General features: G+C 43.0%; 1 protein-coding gene across 7 annotated transcripts in view; it reads right to left on the bottom strand.

Moving 5' to 3' along the window:
- CDK14 (cyclin dependent kinase 14) overlaps window positions 1-15,616 on the bottom strand; it is a 673,115-nt gene that overhangs the window by 601,556 nt on the left and 55,943 nt on the right. For 2 of the 7 annotated variants that reach the window (XM_031939986.1, XM_031939985.1), the window contains exon 1: window positions 6,833-7,611. The exons of 4 other annotated variants lie outside the window; for them this stretch is intronic. In XM_031939986.1, the coding sequence (XP_031795846.1) occupies window positions 6,833-6,923 (91 nt within the window). In that variant the 5' untranslated portion in view covers window positions 6,924-7,611. Of the gene's footprint in view, window positions 1-6,832; window positions 7,613-15,616 lie in introns of those variants that run through there. One more of the 7 variants, XR_004229802.1, reaches the window with a different exon arrangement.

Below are 15,616 nucleotides of genomic sequence, written 5' to 3'. Positions count from 1 at the left end.
CTAAATTACCTCCATCTGGGTGAGATGGAGGGTGTTTCCAGGCCCAGAAATGCTGACTCCAAAAAATTCTTTTCTCCAGCCCCAGCTGTTAACTGATTCACTGATTCACTGTAAACTGTTCATGGTTTACACTAGTCAATAGAAACCTTATAGTTCATATAAACCTTTTATATAATTTAATAATTTATAATTTATGTCATTTTTATATTTACACATAAGCCTATAATTTCAACTTTTATAGCATAGAAGATCTTAGGGTATAAATCACAACATTCATTTCTAATCAATTTATTTATCATGATTTTAGCTACATGATAATATACTGAGGTAAATAAAAATAAAATATTTAATAGCTACACATGTTTATTCTTGTCACTTATTCAACAACAAAAAAAAATGTACAGCAGGTATAGTGTTATATAAAAACAAAATTTCCCCCTTCCCCCCTTCTAAGAACACTACAATCTAGTTTCACAAACATTTTAGCTATTTGTTCTTTATAACATATTTTATGTCAGATGAGATCAAGGTATCTCCCATCAGAACAATTCCATCTCCCCACCCTATGAAAGAGGGAGAATGAGAATGTGAGATAGAAGAGAGGTAGAAAGGGGAGAGGGGGGTAGGAATAGAGAAAGAGGGAGGGGAGAGAGACAAAGAGGAGAAAGGGAAGAGAGAAATCGAGGAGGGGGAAGAGAGAGAGAGAGGCGGGAAGGGAAAGAGAGACAGAGACAGACATAGAATCAGAAACAGAGAGAGACAGAGAGAGGGAGACAAAGACATAGGGAAACAGAGACAAGGAGACAGAGGGAGAGGGACAGAGACAGAGGGTGAGGGAGACAGACAGAGAGAGGGAGACAGACACAGGGAAACAGAGACAAGGAGACAGAGAGAGACAGACAGAGAGACAGAGACAAAGAGAGAGACAGAGAGAGGGAGACAAAGAGACAGGGAAACAGAGACAAGGAGACAGAGAGACAGAGAGAAGGAGACAAAGAGACAGGGAAACAGAGACAAGGAAACAGACAGAGAGACAGACAGAGAGACAGAGAGACGGAGACAAAGAGAGAGACAGAGAGAGGGAGACAAAGAGACAGGGAAACAGAGACAAGTAGACAGACAGAGGGAGAGGGAGAGAGACAGAGAGAGGGAGCTAGACCAGAGACAGAGACTGAGACAGAGAGACAAAGAGAGAGACACGAAGAGAGAGAGAGACAGAGACACAGAAACACGCAGAGACAGAGACAGCGAGAGACCATATTCAAAAACTCCGGCAGATAATGTCCTCCGGGGGAACAGCAGGCCATAAGTCAAGAAGGGAGCAGCAGAAGCAGCAGCGGCAGCAGCAGTCATTACTCATGTTAGCATTAGCAATTCATCCCGAGCCTTCGCGCAGCCCCTTGGAGTTTACCAAATGCTTCACACGGTTCTGGTCTCATCTTCACCACTGCCCCGAGGCAGGAGTTATCATCACCTCCATTACAAACAAGTAAACTGAGGCCGGCCCGAAGGGGCGAGGAGGGGTTCGGGCCGGCGCTGAGCCCGCCGTTCAGGCCCCGGCCCTGGCGGACCGACCCCGTCCCGGAAGGGGCTGGGGAGGGGTCCGCACAAAAGAACAGCCCCTCAGAAGCGGGCAGGCTCCTCCGGTGCTCCCGTTTTCTGCAGCGGACCTCCCGCTGAGAGCAGGGTGATGCGGGAAGACCCAGCCGCAGGCCCAGCCGAGCCTTCCGCAGGGAAGGGCTTGAAGGCAGCCCAAGACTTCCTATGAGACTCTCCGGGCGCAGGTGGAAAGGCGGATGGAGCGCTGGGCCGGGAGTCACAAGAGCCCGAGTTCAAATCCAGTCTTGGGTACTTCCCACCTGTGTGGCTCTGAGCCAAAAACTTAGAAAAGCAAACAAAAAACTATCTTCCCCAAAAGTAACATAATAGTAAGATCCAATGAGATAACATCTGTAAAGCCTCAGGCACTAGGTGCTTTATGAATGCTTGTTGTTGTTGTTGTTGCTGCTGCTGCTGCTGCTGCTGCTGCTGCTGCTGCTGCTGCTGCTGCTGCTGCTGCTGCTGCTGCTGCTGTTGTTGTTGTTGTTGTTGATGATGATGATGATGATGACAGCTATCCACAAGGGGAATGGACTGTCTACAAGCAAAGGGTGTTGAGCAATTCCTGGGGAAGGGGAAGGGCACTGCCATCAAACTAAACTGGGAACTAGGGAATCTGGGCAAGTCAAGTATTGATTTAGTCTTAAAGCCTACAGTTATCTATGTTCGACTGTATTTTGATTTCTTTTGCTAAGTACTTCTCCATCACATTTTCATCTGGTTCAGTTGCCCCTGGGAAGGGTGTTTGATGCCTCTGCCCAAGAAGGCCTTCTTTTTCAGACTTAGTTACACCAGAGGCTCTCCAAACGCCCCTCCCACACTAAAATTCTGACTCCAACTTGTTAATGACATGTAAGACTAGGAAAGGATGTCAACTGGTAATAGAGAAGAAATTAATTGTCCCAATAATTCCTATTAAGCTTTTAGATACTCACACCCCGTAAATCCTCTATCAGGAAATGGGCCTAACAGAATGAGAAAAGCAGGGAGGAGTTGGGCCCTGTTTTGACAGAGGGATGATACTTGTAACCCCCAAATCACAAACTGAGGTGAGGGACAGTGGAATGTCTATATCACCTCCTAGGCCCAAACTCTTTCCACTCTTCTCCCTTTTATTCATACATTACTCTAGGATTTAAGGACAGTGTGAGACAGATGGAAAGGCACAAAGGTAAGGAAGGGGAAATGGGAGAGGGCAACAGACATATCTAAAAGGTATCCAAAAAGCTCTCAAGTTATGCCCCAGGACCCACAAGGACAAACTGCTCTTACCACAATAGCACTGTAGGTCTAAGAAGCCCTTTGAAAATACTCCCCTACATGAATAATACTATGCATTCATAAAAAAAAATCTAAATAATGAACGCTCCACTCTGACAGTTTTTACAAGGATAAGGACCGTGAATTAAAAGTATCTTCGATGACTAAATTCTGACCTAAACATTCACATAGCATCTCTATTGAACATACATTGAATGTCATTAATCATTCATGTGAATGTTAACCCATAATTTTCCACAACTATAGGAAGGAACAGCAAACTGCCAACATTCTTCTGGTTTAATGGAGTGCTATTTATTAACCCATTTAAGGAAATTGTTCATTTCCTCTCATTAGGAAATTTCTCCATTTTGAGGTACTCCAAGCCAAGTGATGCTTTTACTGATAAAAAAAAAAAAAAAACCCTTTCCTAAAAGAACATAATATAAATAAGTACAAGTATTAAAATGTCTTGGTTTCCAGATTAAAGTTCTTAGTGTATTGTAGGACTGTTTCCAAGTGGTACTGTGTGAAATCATTTTGATCCATAATTTTATAATCAATTAATGTGATAATAGTTGGAGTTCCCTAGATCGTGCTTCAGATTTAGAATTATAAATCCACTGTACAAGATGCAGTGATTCAGGATGTTCTGATTAGATTCAATGCTGGGACCAGCTAAGCCTAAAATAAATAAATAAGTACATACTCAAGAATTATCTAAACATAGGAGTCCCACTCTCTGCTCCAATACATTGTTTCGATAGCAAAATTACGCCTGAAAGGAATCTAAAGAAATTTAGTCTGGTTCCCTGGAACATGTCCTAATCTCCTAACCCTGGTCTGGCTCCCCAAAAACATTTACAAGGACACATTTTAAATCATTTGAACAATATAAAGTAGGTTTTCACTGTTCTTTATCTCATTTTATTGGCATCAAGTAAAAACCAAAGAAATGTGTGGGACAACTAACTACAATAATTCCTAATTAGAGGGGAATGCTGACATTATTTAGCCATAAACTACAAACACTTCTAACTAGAATCAATGGGTGACTTTAAGATTCAATTATACAAGTCTTATGCGGGAGGCCGGCCCAGCTGATATCCCAGTCACTCTGGCAGACCTCACAAATTAGGGCTCTGTCGCTTGAAAATCAATGTGTTTTATAGGTCCTTTTATAGGCAGTAATCTCAGCTTGTCCATGGTTACTGCAGGAGGGGAGGAAAGCTTGCAGGACCAATTTAATAGAGGAGCAAATAAGGCCTTCATGTTGCCACTCCTAACTTGTTATGGGCTGTATTATAAACACTGATTGAACAGCAAGTACTTTTAAACATTGTTCTTCATTGTTAACCAAGGTTTCCTAGTTGGGCAATTTGTCATTGCCTACAATTAAACAATGCTACGGGTATCACAAGATATTTTAAACTACCCTGCAGAATTGCACACAAAATAAAGGGCAGAACTAAGAAGTATGCTATTTCCAGCAGGCATTCTGCAATAATCCCATCTGAGTTGGGCTAGGAAGGAGAAGGGTACTGGAGTGTCAAATTGCAGAACTGGGAAAAGTATCAGCAATATGATCCCACTATGAACTACTAAAACACAGAGAGAAGATAATTTGATGTAGGAAAAAAGCCAAAAACTCTAAGTTATAGCTGTCACTTCTTTCCTCATTTCACAGTGCTTTCTTCCTCAAGTCTTTCACAACTATTTCAACAGTATAATCTTTAAAATGTAACCTTAATACAATAAAATTCCAATTACCCAAATACCTAAAAACCTTCCAACACAATCTTTACTTTAGGAAAATTACAAGAAAATAAATAGGTAACAAGGATCAATCCAAAAAGCAACTTCTAATATATGACCCAATCTCAATGTACCTTTAACCCAATCTCCTAGACTCTGTAAATCTATATTTACAGTATACTATGATAATAATTAATGTTTGGGATGAGAGCCTTCAGGAACTCCAAGGAGCAATCAATCATATTCACTATACTGTAAAGCAGGATTTAAAAATATATATTTTAAAAAATCTCAACAAGGGTTGAAATTCTAGAAAACAACTTCTGATCACTAACCCTCAATAAACTTGAAATTTCAATTACCTACCCTATTCCACTTCCGTAAGAGTCTGGCTAATCCAGGTCTTACAGAATGGAAATAAAAAACAAAACTTCCAAATGATTTAAACATGGACACAGCTAATATTAAATTTATCTTTTGTATTCATTTCCTTAGTTTCTTACCGAGGCAACTGAAATTAATTATTTAATACAAAGCTGGCTTGACTCCAACAGAGTCATTAATATTAGAAAATACTTAGAAAAATGTTTTTAAAACATTAGACTAATGGACTGCAAGAGCAGAAGTCTATATGATCATTTGGAGTAGAATCTAAATTACCGGTATTATTAATAATAAACACTGGTTGAGCACCAAAGTACTTACTTTCAAATGCTGATTCTTAATCTTGAAACTTTTATTTTCTAAGTAATTCTAACTCTGATGAATGAACTTACATGTAAGGAAAATTTGGATATTCATATCAATTCTAGGCTTGAGTTTAAGAATCTAAAGGTAGATTGGGCCTTATAATCTGAATTGATTTATCTATTCATAAATCAAAGGAAAACAAAGGCACCACCACTAATCCCATATCCTCAGAGCTGCCAGAAAAAAATAAAAGCTGAACATTTTTAGAATGTTTGTAAATTTTAAAAGTTAATTGAGCACAAATATATCTGCACCAAACTGGGTAAATATATACACATAGACTATATATATATATATATAATCTCTGCAAAGCATTTCAGTATTTTTCTCTTTCAGTGTGGGAAGGAGTGGAATTGGACATTTCTCTGCTTTATTTTCTATTTAACACTTTCATCAACATGGACATTAAATACCTGAAACAAAGACCTAGTTCCTATGGGACACGATGGCTCAGTTTAATAAAAAACAGAATTTTCCTGCAGTCTGCACAACCGAAGGCAGACGAATGATCCCAGTGGCCAAGATGCTGTATCTTGCCAAGTTTGCTAAGTTTCAGGGGCAATTTCTGTTGACAATACTTAAACTTAATATGCTTTAAATATGTATATATAAAATATATATATATCATATATGTATATATATGATATATATACATATATGCTTGTGGTGGGGGATGGAGGGATGGTAGTTTTCACCTAAAGTTCTTAAAAAGTTTTTTGTAATTAAATGAATGAAGTCAGTTGCTCCTAGTCATTAACAATGGACCAAGTTGAAATCCACTCAAATGGGTACTTTGAGCACACATGTTGTAAAGCACCCACAAAATGTGGGTATCTCGCGCCTCCAAAAAGCTAGAGCTCCCGTCCCCAGCAAACCCAGCATTCTCTGAAGCCTTAAGTGCCAAACAAAAGGTCCCACGCTAGATGTGCCACTTGCTCTTAGTTTCCAGCGTTCGCAAACGTCCCCCGGAGTGTCCACCTTTTCAGGATCCCCAAAGCTGAGCAAACCAACCCGGGCTGGTCGGTGACATCAGTGGCCCGCGGTCAAGCTTTATGGGGGCGTGCGGATGGGAGGAGGACCCGAGAGCGGGGCAGACAGTTGGGGGGAGGATGGGAAAGGGCGAGGGAAAGAGGGCGGGGTGGACAAATGCAAATACCCGATTGGAATCCCCATCAAGTGTCCTCCGGGGTCCGGGGAAGAGCGAGGGAGGAACCTGTCGGTCCTGGCCCCACCCTCCCCAGGTTGAGAGCCAAGTGCAGCCCCGCGAGCAGGACACGCCGACTGGGCAACCCATCCCAGGACTCGGAGCCCGGACCGGGGACGCCGGGCATCGCCGCCCCCGACTGCGCGCTGCCCGGAGGAGGAAAGCAGGGGGTTAAGGGAGGCAGGAGGCGGAGGACCCGGGCACTGAGGGAGAGGGCAGCGGGGGATGAGACCGGGGGTGGGCCGGCAGCCCCCGGAGACTCACCTATCCGGCTGAAACTCTCCGACAAAGTTCGGCGCAACTTCTTCATCTTGCTGATCTTCTCCGCCGGCTGGGGCTCAATCAGGTCACACATCTGGACTCTGCGCAGCCCGGGAAACTTCCCGACCCTGGTCCAGAGCCCAAGACGACAGCACGCCCGCGGGGGGCGGGCAGGCGAGGAGGAGGAGGAGAAAGAGGAGGCGGAGGCGGAGGAGGCGGCTCCGGCTCCGGCTCCGGGTAGGCAGGCGAGGCGAGCGAGAGCGGAGCCCGAGCAGACCGACTCCCGAGCGCAGCGGGCCTGACCCCCGCCGTGGGTGCCGTGGGGGCGCGGGGCAGAGGGTCGCGGCTCTCTGCGGATGCCGCCGCTGCCGCTGTTCGCCGCTCGCCGGGACTTTCTACGTGGTGCCCGGGGCAGCGGCTGCCGCCGCGGCGGAGCTCCCCGCAGCCTGGCGCATTGCACCCCCTGCGCCCCCCGGGGGACTGACACGCTGCGGCCGGGCCGGGCCGGGCCGGGGGCTGCGGGCGCTGGCTCGGCCAGGAGAGAAAGAGACGAGGAGCCCGGGGAGGGCGGGCGCCGAGGCGGGAGGGATGAGGGCGGGAGGCCGGGGGAGAAGTTGTCCGGCGGCCGGCGCGGAAGCCCAGACCGAGGGCGAGGGCCAGGAACGGCCCCGGGTCGCCTAGGCGGCGGGCGTCCGGTGGCCGGCGGCTCGAGCCTCGGAAGCGGCGGCGCGGGGCGCGGAGCAACAGCAGCGGCGGGCAGCGAAGGCGGCGGCGGCAGCCCGGGCTCCCCCGCTCCCAGGCCGCGTCATCTCCCTCCTCCTCTCCCCCCGCCGCGGCGAGGGAGCAGCCCCCGGACGGCCCACGCCGCCCCCTCGCTCCGCCCCCGCCCCCTCCTCCTTCCCAGGCAGCCAGACGCGCGCGCCGCGAGCCCGAGCTGCCCCGGGCCGGCCGCCCCGCGGCACCCGGGGGTCGGCGGGGGGAGGCACGCGCGCGAGTGCGGGGCTGCGGCCGGGCCGCACGGGGAGCCCCGCGGGGAAGGGGGCAGACGGGGAGAGCCGCGTCTGCCCGAGGGGGTGCAGGCGGGGGCTGAGAAGTTTATCCTCGGGATGAGCGCCTTTTTCCTCCCAGAAATTAACGGTCTGTGAAATTGAAAGGAAGGGGGAAGGACTGTGAGCCCCACTTTGTGTCGCCGTCCGCGGCTGGGTGATCAATATGCCGGAGGCGAAGGTCAGTCCTCCACTCGCCTAGGAAGCTGGGAAGGTGAAGGACCTGGAGGAAAGGCAACCCGTCATCGATCTCCAAGTGCCGGGGACGTCCGAGGTCACTGGGTCATTCTGCCTCCTCCCTTCCCCGATGGGGACACTGAGGCCCAGAGCCGCGAAGTCCCCGTCCGGGCTCTCGCAGCTCTGCTTGGGAATCCGTCTAGCCTCCTACAACTACTTGCAGCATTTATCGTCCCTGTCCTGCCTAGTTCAAAACCCCTCCTTTTGATTTTAACTCCAAGTGACTCTTGGAAGCTGCACGGCCAGGCAGTGACTAACTCAGGACTTGAACACGAGCCCTAGGCGGCTCGTGGGGTTGGAACAAGAAGGGCCCGGAGAGAATGTTCTCCAATCCCCTCATTTTGCAAACGAAGTAACATGGTCCCCAAAAGTGCGTTATCACGCCCAAGATCACACACTTAGTCCCGTTTTAGCGACCGAGCGTGTGGCTCTACTCCCGGCTTCCAAACCAAAACCCTTTCTGAGTTTCTTTGAGGCAATCAGGGTTAAGTGACTTGCCCGGGATGAAACATCTAGTAAGCGTGGTGGGATTCGAACTCTAGTCCTCTTGACTCCAAATCCAGGGGCTTTCTCCACTTGGCCATCTAGATGTTTCTTGCTTTCTTTCCAATATCCTATATTACCCCCAAATACCCACAACACCATTCTACTTAAATGGCTAGAAATGGAAATTTTCCTCCCCATCTCCTCCACTTCTAAACCGCTGGCCTGGACAGACATCATCTGGAGCCTATAAAATGGGCAACATCCAGATAGCCAAAGTCTCCAAAGGAAAGTGGGGGAGGGCTAGAATGTGATTGGTTTGGGGTACCAGCATTTCTTGTGAATAGAAATGTTGCTAATCTTGAGTCATCTGGCTGTGGAAGCAATGAGAGGGCTTGGAGGGTGTGACAATGCTATTTGCTTTAAAGGAAGTTCGAGAGAATATGTGTTTTGTTCAAAGATTTTTATCTTGCAACAAAAACTCACCCACCCACCCCCCTTCCTTAAATTGTACATTGAAGTACCGGGACTTTGATTTATTCATAATAGTGCTGAGAGCACATTAAAGGCGTTTAAGAAATCTCAATCACTAAGGACAAAGAATATGGGGGTAGAGGGATAATAACTAACTGCTGACTTCCGGGAAGTCTAATAGTGAATAGTGATTGAGAAAATAATTACTCATAGACACATTACGTATAAAAGCAATAAAATGAGCTAAATTACCAGGCATTTTGATACTGATGCCTCCATCTAACTATCACAGAAAGCATCCTGTGTGGTCTAATTCAGGAAAAGTTTTCTTTTTGTCATTTCCTCATATGACTCAGAGAAAGTTGTCAGCAACACATGTGTAAGTGATGGAACAAAGCTTCCCAACCAGCATCCCGGGATGTCCATGAATTCACCCAGCAGCTACAAAGCAAGTCCAGATGCTCTTAGCAGTTCTGCCAAGAACTTGCTTTAAAAAAATACTTTAATCCTCCTTTACCACCCTAATTTTTAAAAAAATAAACTTCATATGATTAGAAGAGTGAAAAAGAATTAGCCCAAATCCATTAGTTTCATCTTTTTTTCAGCTCTAAGCAGGACAGTTGTAACTTAGCTAAAATGAAACTTTGGAAGCATCCATGGATATCTATTATCTCTATTATCCCTTCCCCTTCTTGGTCTCCATTACCATAAATAATCCTTTAGTATGGCTAATCTTAACTGTTAAAAAAAAATTGCAAAGAGTGGAGCTTTAAAGTGAGTTCTCAAATGAAGTAGCATTTGTTGATTATTGTTAAAATTACCACTAAGAATATGCTTTGTCTTAAATTTCAATTCAGTACTATTATGTAAACACAAAGTACCTACACTAGGAGCTTTCAAAGCCCTTCCTAACCTGGCCTCTTTTTATCTTTCCAGGCTTCTTACACCGGCCATTTCCACCTGTGGAAGTGGCCTCCTGTAGTTCCTAGAAAAAGCCGCTCCCAAGAAGCAATTCTTAGCCTTTCCAGTGGTGTTGCCCTTGCCTGAAGCTCTCTCCCCCATCTCTGCCTCCTAGTTTCCTTCAAGTCTCACCTGCAGGAATCCTTTCCCAATTCTCCTTACTCTTTGTGCCTTCCCTTTGAACTGACCCCCATTTAGCTCACTTTCATCTTGTTTGTACCTAGTTGTTTGCATTCCGTTGCACTGTAAGTCCCTTGGGAGCAAAACCATGTTACCTTTCTTTACATCTCCAGTACTTAATAGAGAACCCGGCACATACAAGCGCTCAATAAACTCTGACCAGCTAAATGACAAACCCTGTATCCTTGAGGTTAGAAAGACTGACAGAATGGTCCCTCCCATCTTGGAATTTACATTCTACTAAGTAAAATTTGGTTGAAACATTATGCAGGAACAGAGAGCACTGACTGTGATTGGAGAAAGGTGACTTTTCCTGTTTGAGGGCCACCAATAATTTGCTCACGAATTGAATTGAAGTGAGGCTGAAGCATCAGCTTGTCCAGGGGCAAGATAAAAGTCGAAGTTACTCTGAGTGGCTCAGGATTCAGTGGCTGACCTTGACCTTTCTAAATTAAAATGATTTCATCCGCCTGGCAAAGGAATTCCACCTTTGACATTGTTTACTCCAGGGCTCTGACCACCTAATTTAAGCGGAAACCTTTAACTATCTGAATGTCCTCATGCTCAATAAATTCTTTCAAAAAAATGTGAAATAGTATGTAACCCAACTCAGAAGTAAAACACAGGCTTTTGTACATTATAACTTATTTTTAGTAAGTTATAATTCTATAAATGGAGGAGCTAGGTGGGCCCAGTGTATTGAGCACTGGACCTGAAGTCAAGAAAACTTGAGTTCAGATCCAGCCTCAGATACTGAATAGCTGTGTGACTCTAGGTAAGTCACTCAACCCTATTTGCCTCAATCTCCTGTAAAATGAGCTAAAGAAGGAAATGGCAAACCACTCCAGTATCTTTGCCAAGAAAATCCCAAATGGGACCACCAAGAGTTTGACAAACCTGAATTGACTGAACAACAAATAAACAGACATATAAATAATAGAGATAATGCTATTAGTGAGTTATAATTCTGCATAATTAAGATCTAAGTATAAAAAGATAGTAATAGAAAGTTATATTAAAATGTATATAGTTTTTCAATGTGGCATAATAAAGACCTGGTCTTCAAGACAGGAAAATCTGGCTCATGCTGGTTGGGTGACTATAGGTAAATTATTTAATCTCCCAGTCCTATAATCCCCAGCTATTTAAACTGTGGTTTGCAACCCCATTTGGGATCTTGGAACTGAATATGAGAGTTGTAAAATTATGATTTATTATTAGTAAATGTTTGATTTGCATACCTATATTATATACCCACATACTTGGGGTCATGTAAAAATCTCAAGAAAAAGGAGACATGAGTAGAAAAAAATGTAAGAAATTCTGTGGAATCTAATCAATTATCTAAAACTGAGTTATAGAGAAGCCATTAAGTTGTATTGTTAGAATTCTTTACCTGGGAGCTATCTGCCTTTGAAATCACAAATCTAGTCACCATCCCATATTACAATGATAATTGATAGATGACCTTGTTCCGTTAATCTCCATGCAGTATCTTAAGATCTAAAGTACCGCCCTCTGCATGAATCCCCATTTCATATTATATTAGGAAGAACGTGAATAAGAATGGGCAGCACTGATAGATTGTGAGCTCCATTGTTGGAGGGAGCATATATATGGGTGGTACTTCACTGTCCACTGAGCATAAAAGCATTGGTATCACAAATGGATTTGATAGGTCTTGACCATATGAGATTCATTGACTCTCAAAGTTGGAAAACACTTCAGAGACTTGACTACCCAATCAGGGCTCACCCAGGCTTCACTTATGCTTAAAACTGGCTCCTAGCCTTTAGAAAATCTTTCCTAGCTCAAATCCAAATTTACCTCTTTGCAATTTCCACCCATCATTCCTGGGTTCTGACTCTCTGGGTCCAAGTATAACAAGTCTAATCTGTCTTCCATATACCTAAAGACAGCCATCACGTTGTTTTCTTCTCCAAAATAAACATGCTGCAGTCCCACAATTGAGTTTCATATGATATATTCTTGAGGCTACTCTCCATCTGGCTTCCTAACTCTGGAACATTCCTTAGCTAATTGATGTCCTTCTTTAAAATGTGCTGGCCAGAATGGAACACAATCCTCAGACCAGATGTGGTCTGACCAGGGCACTGTACTTTCCTCCCTTCTTTCTCTCTTACCACACAACTGACTATATTAAATTTGCAGTCTTCCTAGCCCTCTATATAGTTTTCTGACAAACTCCTGTCTGGCTCACTTCTCTATTATATTTGTAAAGTAAGTTTTTAGAATTCTAGGAGTAAGACTTTTCATTTGTCACCATTAAATCTCAAAGTATTCAGTCTAATAGTCTTGAACTTTAAAGACACTGGCTATTATTTAGCACATTACTTATTCCTCCTAATTTTATGGCATCTGAAAATGTCCTAAACCGGTTAACTAAGCCTTTATCCAAGTCACCATTAAACAGCATAAGACCAAGGATAGGCATCTCCAAGGCACTCCACTGAAATTTTCCATTCTTGTTGACATTGAGCAACTAATTATCTTTTGGAACCAGTCATTTGACCGGTTTCCAGTCACATAATTGTACTATTTTGCAGCTTACTTCTCCATTTTTCACACAAGAATAATGAGAGGGACTTGATAATTTTCTTGCTGAAATCTAAGCAAGCTGTCCATCTGATTTACTAGTCTATTTTTTTTTTTTTGAGGGGACTACTAGTGGTGTAGAACAAAGAGATATTATGGATGTAGTTGACCTTTATTTCATTGATGCCTTTGATAAAATCCTTCATGCTGTTCTTGTGATAAAGATGGAGGAATTAAATTTTTAAAATACTGTAGTATAATTGCGGTTGAAAGAAGCAAAAATTAGCTTAGAATAAGCTAGAAAGAGTTAGAATCTAGGAAAGGGAATTGTAGTGATGCAAATGAGGAAAAGATTATTTATCCTGAGATGAAATCAGTTCTTCACTTGTTACAGTCATGTCTGATTTGATTCTTCATGTCCCTATTTGGGGTGTTCTTGGCAAAGATATTGGAGTGCTTTGTCATTTCCTTTTCTAGCTCATTTTATCGATAAGGAAATTGAGACAAAGTGTCACAGAACTAGTAAGAGTAAGATAGATTTGAACTCAAGAAAAGGAATCTTTCTGGCTCCAGACCTGGAGCTCTATGCACTGTGGCCACCTAAGCTGCCTCCAAGATGACGTTAAGGCAGTACCAAATGCCACAGGAGACAGCTTTTCTGAATTAGGAGATGGATGACTATGGCCTTGGAGGAAGAGAAAAACTCAGAAATGAGAATGGAAAAGATGTAGAGAGTAGAACTAGAAACAAGCTGAAGGGAAGAGCCAAGGAACATTTAGTGTTAGAGATCTTTTGGAACCAGTCATTTGACCGGTTTCCAGTCACATAATTGTACTATTTTGCAGCTTACTTCTCCATTTTTCACACAAGAATAATGAGAGGGACTTGATAATTTTCTTGCTGAAATCTAAGCAAGCTGTCCATCTGATTTACTAGTCTATTTTTTTTTTTTTGAGGGGACTACTAGTGGTGTAGAACAAAGAGATATTATGGATGTAGTTGACCTTTATTTCATTGATGCCTTTGATAAAATCCTTCATGCTGTTCTTGTGATAAAGATGGAGGAATTAAATTTTTAAAATACTGTAGTATAATTGCGGTTGAAAGAAGCAAAAATTAGCTTAGAATAAGCTAGAAAGAGTTAGAATCTAGGAAAGGGAATTGTAGTGATGCAAATGAGGAAAAGATTATTTATCCTGAGATGAAATCAGTTCTTCACTTGTTACAGTCATGTCTGATTTGATTCTTCATGTCCCTATTTGGGGTGTTCTTGGCAAAGATATTGGAGTGCTTTGTCATTTCCTTTTCTAGCTCATTTTATCGATAAGGAAATTGAGACAAAGTGTCACAGAACTAGTAAGAGTAAGATAGATTTGAACTCAAGAAAAGGAATCTTTCTGGCTCCAGACCTGGAGCTCTATGCACTGTGGCCACCTAAGCTGCCTCCAAGATGACGTTAAGGCAGTACCAAATGCCACAGGAGACAGCTTTTCTGAATTAGGAGATGGATGACTATGGCCTTGGAGGAAGAGAAAAACTCAGAAATGAGAATGGAAAAGATGTAGAGAGTAGAACTAGAAACAAGCTGAAGGGAAGAGCCAAGGAACATTTAGTGTTAGAGATGCTTAACAACATGCAGTGAAAAGAACATAAGATCTGGAATCAGAATCCTGGCTTTAAAATTTACTGCCTTTGTAACTTTGAGCCACTTCCCTGGGCCTTTTTCTCCTCATCTATGTAATGCGGGCATGGGACTAAATCACCTTTGTGATCATTTGACCTGAAGTTGAAATGAAACCAAGGTTTACTTAGTTTAAAATATCACAAGACTGAATAATTAAAGGTGCAGAAATATGTGTGATTAGATAAAATCTCAGAGATCTTTATGGGTACCTGGTTAATCACTGCTGTACCCTCGTAGTATAGGTAGGACACAACAAAATACCACAGGACAAAGTAGAGATGCACCAAGATCACAGTGAGTCAATGGGGAAGCTGGAAAATGGAACTCCAGGCTTCCCACAGTACATTTTATGTTCTCATAATCAGATAATGCTTGGTCTTAAAGATCATAAAGGAGCAAGTTGAAATGATAAAGAATTGATAACTGGAATGAAAACAAGTTCCAAGAATTTCAAACACATACAGTTTTTCTCTAAATCATTTCCCCCCTCAAAAACTCAACAGTGAGCACCAGCAGCAGACCAGACTTTCTATATTTGGGGATGGTGGTGGAAAGGATAGAAGGAGGAAAAAGAAATAATAACTATAAGTATATCAGTTTTTAACAGGTTGATCATAAAACACTGTTGACACTTTCAAGTTTCCAGGCACATTTAGAAATAGAGTCTCCATCTTGTCACTTGATAATCATTAAATTGTTTGCTTTTGTTATTTTGTAATGTATTTCATAATGCTTATTTTGCCTATGTGTTGAGAGAATCTCCAAATTAATATCAAGTATGAAAATCTAGGGATAATTTTGAGAAAATAAACTACCCAAGTCAAAGCATGAATTCATATATTTTAACTTCAATTCTTCACTTAAATAGTCCTTAAAACTTCTAAGGGGCAGATAGATGGGGACCTGAAATTGAATGCTGCATCAAACACTTTACACATCCTAGCTATGTGACCCTAAGCAAGTCATTTAACCCCAATTACGCCACACACACAACACACACACACACACACACACACAAAATAATAACATCTTCTAATAGTGACGAATTAATTCAGTTTTTGTCAAGCTCTGTCATCTTAAACTACAAAAATGACTAACAAAAAATACTTACTAGAGGTTTTTTTTTAATGCAATCTATTGCCTATTATACTCCTTAATGTGACTGAA

Source organism: Sarcophilus harrisii, chromosome 5 (genome assembly GCF_902635505.1).
Source record: "Sarcophilus harrisii chromosome 5, mSarHar1.11, whole genome shotgun sequence".
Lineage (NCBI taxonomy): Eukaryota > Metazoa > Chordata > Mammalia > Dasyuromorphia > Dasyuridae > Sarcophilus > Sarcophilus harrisii.
Note: the sequence above shows the minus strand (reverse complement) of the source record. Positions and strands in the feature narration are given on the sequence as shown.